General features: G+C 63.9%; 2 protein-coding genes across 2 annotated transcripts in view; both read left to right on the top strand.

Annotated features, from left to right (window-relative positions):
- Positions 1-4: 4 nt before the first annotated feature.
- Positions 5-2777, top strand: PLP2 (proteolipid protein 2; the record flags this gene model as incomplete). Its single annotated transcript, XM_015616126.1, has 5 exons — positions 5-34; positions 1520-1672; positions 1910-2005; positions 2146-2233; positions 2391-2777. Coding segments are annotated over 5 exons (387 nt in total), but the record flags the coding sequence as incomplete, so codon positions are not given.
- A 105-nt stretch (positions 2778-2882) lies between these two features.
- The window catches only part of FTSJ1 (FtsJ RNA 2'-O-methyltransferase 1), a 7138-nt gene continuing 6060 nt past the window's right edge, over positions 2883-3960 (top strand). The window contains exons 1-2 of the mRNA XM_033511565.1: positions 2883-3353; positions 3816-3945. Of these exons, the coding sequence (XP_033367456.1) occupies positions 3013-3353; positions 3816-3945 (471 nt within the window). The 5' untranslated portion in view covers positions 2883-3012. The remainder of the gene's footprint in view (positions 3354-3815; positions 3946-3960) is intronic.

Raw genomic sequence — 3960 nt, 5'->3', positions numbered from 1 at the left:
GACCCACAAGGGGCTGGTGCTCATCGGCGAGATCGTGAGACACGGGGGGCACCGCGGGCGGGGGCGCCGGGGACCCCCGGGAGGGGAGACACCCCGGGGCATACCCGGCTCCTGCCTGGGCCGCGGGGAGGATCGGGATGCCCCGGTCCCCGTTTGGAAAGGGCAGGATGACTCGGGACCCGGTTTCTTTTGGGAGGGCGCACGCCTAGGGGCTCATTCGGGACAGGAGGATGCGTAACCCCCTGGCTTGAGAGCGGGGCAGGATGTCTGGAACACTGGGAGGGGGGGCAGCAGGATACACGGATCCCCATTTTGGGGGGTCTGAGGGGGCACCACGACCCGTGGGTCCCCTATTTTTGTGGAGGGGTGGAGCAGCGGGATGCCAGGATCGCAATTTTGGGCGTTGATAGAATGCCCGAGTCCCTGTTTTGAAAGGGATCGGGAATACCGTGGCACCTGGGTCCCCATTTTGGGGGAGCAGCGGGAAACCGGGTCCCCCTCCGGGGGGGATGCCCGATTCTCGGGGTGCTCGGGGTTCCCGCCGACACGTGCACTGAGGGACCCAGGGCTCCTGGGGGTGACACCCCCCGCAGCGGTGTCCCCTCTGCCATGGGACACCACAGGCACGCGCTCCCCCCGCTCCCGCTTCGGGCGCGTGGAGGGGCAACGCCCTTGGGAAACGGGGGATGGGGCAGGGAAGGTGAGAAAGGGCAGGGCCAGGGGGCCCTGGTTTGAAAGGGGTGGGGAGGGAGCCCGGATGTCTGGGTCCCTTCCCGGGGGGGAAGGGGGAGTTTGGGCGGTGCCCGGGCCCGCCGTGCCAGCCGTTATTGCGCCAGCCCGGGCGCGTCACGGCGGGAGCGGCGCCTTTAAGGGACTCCGGGCGCTGCAGCTGCTCCTTTAAGAGCCCCCAGCCTGGCGGCCCCACCCACGCCATCGCCCCTTGAAGGGGGGGCCGGGGGGGCGATGGCTGTTGTGCCCGTTGCCGTGGCGACCGTTACCGGGAGACGGCCCCGCCCCGGCGCTCCCACAGCGTCGCCCTTGTCCCACCGCCCACGGAGCGGGCGCGGGGCCAGCGGGAGCTCGAGAGGGCCTGTGGGGAGCGCTACGGGACACCGGGAGGTGACCCACGGTGGGGTATGAAGGAGGTGTTCTAGGAGCCTCTAGGTGAGAGCCCAGAACCTGCAGGGCCCTACACGATACCACTCAGGATCTATTTAGGAGCTGCTATAGGTGTTTCCTTAGCAGTTACATATAGGCCCTGCATGGGGTCTATAGGCAGTGTTATAGAGGTCTCTGAATGCATCACAGAGAGTCCCGTTGTCCATTTATATTCCTCTAGGGAAGCCAGGGATCTGTAGGTTCCCTGTAGATCTGTAGGGCACACTGTGCACATTCTCTCAGTGCTGTGACTGTATAGCAGGGTACCTGTCAGAGCGCAGGGGGGGTCTCTGGGGAGGGCTCACAGGAGCTGTGGGTGCCCCCCAGGCCATAAGGATCCCATATGTTCCTGCCGCCACAGATCCTGTGCCTGCTGACCCTGATCTGCTTCGGGGCGTCGCGCTCCGGCTACGCGGGGCTGGCTGCGGTGGAGCTGGTGTTCGCAGCACTGGTGCTGCTGGCCTGGAGCTGCCGCCTGCCGCCCCGGCTGACCCTGCTGCACTGGGGCTGGAGTGTGAGTGGGGGCCTGGGCCGAGGCTGGGGGATATTGAGGGGGATTAGAGGGGCTTTGAGGAGCACTGGGGGCTGGGGACAGGTTTGGGAGGTCCTGCAGAGGCTGAGTGAGGGAGCGCCCCTGGGTGTTGGGGGTCCCCAGACAGTTTGGGTGTTTCGGGGGGGGGGGAAATCCCTGGAAGTGTGGGGGTCCCCAGAAGGTTTGGGGGTCTCTGAGGAGTCCCATCTGTGTCCCCAGGACTTCATGCGCTGCATCATCGGGGCTCTGCTCTTCCTCATCACCTCCCTCATCGTCATTGTTGGCCACCGGGACGGCGCCGGCATCGCAGGAGGGGTGAGGGGAGAATTCAGGGGGCTGGGCTGGGGGGGCTCTGATCCCCCCTCGGCTGCAGAGAGGGGGCTAGGGGGGGGTGCAGGGGAGGCTTGGGGGGATACAGGGGAACTTCGGGTTTCTCTGACCCTCTCTACCCCCAGGTGTTCGGGATCCTGGCCGGGATCCTCCTGGGATACGATGCCTACATCACCCTCCCCACACGGCAGGGCCACACTGCCGCCCCCACTGGTGTGTACTGGGAGCACTGGGAAGGGGGTTCCTCACTTATGGTGGGGAGTGGGAGCACTGGGAAGGGGTTGCTGCCCTGGTGAGGGTACTGGGGAAAACTTGGGGGTTTGGGGGTCCCTGGGGTTGTAACTAATTCCCCCAATTTGTCCCCCTCCAGAATCCCCAGACGGTGCCTGAACAACCCAGCAAACCAAACGGAGACCTCCACAAACCTCCCCCACCACGGGGGGACCCCCAGCCTTAAATTATTGAGGGGTCCCGACGCCTGGGTCCCCCCGGGGAGGGACAGGGGTAGATCTGGGGGTCCCTCAGGGCTTGCCCCTCCACCAAATATCTTCACAAGTGCCTTGAACCACCTGTGCCTCGGTTTCCTCCTGGGGAGACCCTCCTCAGGTTTAAAGGTGCCTTTGCCTCTCACGGGTTCTGGGGTGCCTGCCTCAGTTTCTGAGGTGCCTCCGTTAATTTTTGGGGTGTTCTCCCTCCCCAGCCAGCGGGAGGTTTTTGGGGGCAATATATTGGGAAATAAAGGGGTTTTATTACTGCATTTATGGTTCCAGTGGTTCTTTCGAGAGATGTCTATAGATCCTGAGAGAGCCCAAATAATGGATCCCCAAGCCCTGCAGACTACAGCTACCAGCGTGCCCTAAACCCTCTCCCATCACGGTTCCCGCCTGGTGAGAAAAGCTGGGAAATCCTCTGCCCTCATGGAAAAAGGGTGGGAGACCCCCCCTCCACCCTCGCCCACAGAAAAAGGAAGGTAGACCCTCCCCCATCTCTTTATGTTCGAGGGCCGGAAACTGCCCGTCCCCTCGCAGAAAAAGGGAGAAAACCCCTCCACCTCTCACGGCTCCGGCGTCGCGCAGCGAAAGAGGCCGAGCAGCGACCCGGCTCCCCTCACAGAAAAAGGCGGGAAAGCTCCACACAACTCGCGCCCCGCCCCGCGCATGCGCACTGCCGAAAGAAGGACCCCACACACACACGCGCCCCGTGCGCCCTCCCCTCACGCTCCTCGCCGCGCGCACGCGCCCTCCACCCGCCTCAGCCGCCGCTTTGCGCTCACCGCCCCTGCCGCGTCCGTTCCTCCTGCGGCTCCTCTCCGGTCCCTCCTCGGCGCGTTCCGGTACCGCGGCGGGCGGGAGGGGCCGGGCGGGGCGGGGGATTATGAGGGGGAGCGGGAGCCGGGTGGGCGGGGCTGCGCTGGCGCCAGGGGCGATAACGCCGGGATGGCGCATGCGCAGTGGCTCGGTGAGGGCTCGTGGGGAGTTTTGACTTAGGTTTAATATAAAACTAAGACGATTGAAATTAATGCGATTTAAGGGGTTTGTAGTGGTTTGAACAGCCCGGGGGGACGCCCCATAACCCGTGTTTGTGTTGGAGGTGCAGGATCTCCCTGGGATCTCTCGTATAAACAGTGGTTTGTTTAGGGTAGGACCTACAAATGAACGGCACAAGGTACAAATAAATAATAATAGGGCACATAAATAAAGAACTGTGTGGAGACTGCGACATCGCAGGTGGGTGATGTTCCAGCCCGAGGGCGGGTTGGGGTGCCCGGTTTGGGGGTGACCCGCTGTGTTTGCAGGGTCGCCATGGGCCGCTCCTCCAAGGACAAGCGCGACATTTACTACAGGCTGGCCAAGGAGGGCGGCTGGAGAGCCCGCAGCGCCTTCAAACTGCTGCAGCTGGAGCAGCGCTTCCAGCTCTTCCAGGGTACGGGGGGAACGGGG

The sequence above is a fragment of the Parus major genome, unplaced genomic scaffold (genome assembly GCF_001522545.3).
Source record: "Parus major isolate Abel unplaced genomic scaffold, Parus_major1.1 Scaffold353, whole genome shotgun sequence".
NCBI lineage: Eukaryota > Metazoa > Chordata > Aves > Passeriformes > Paridae > Parus > Parus major.
This window is presented reverse-complemented; position numbering and strand designations above follow the sequence as displayed.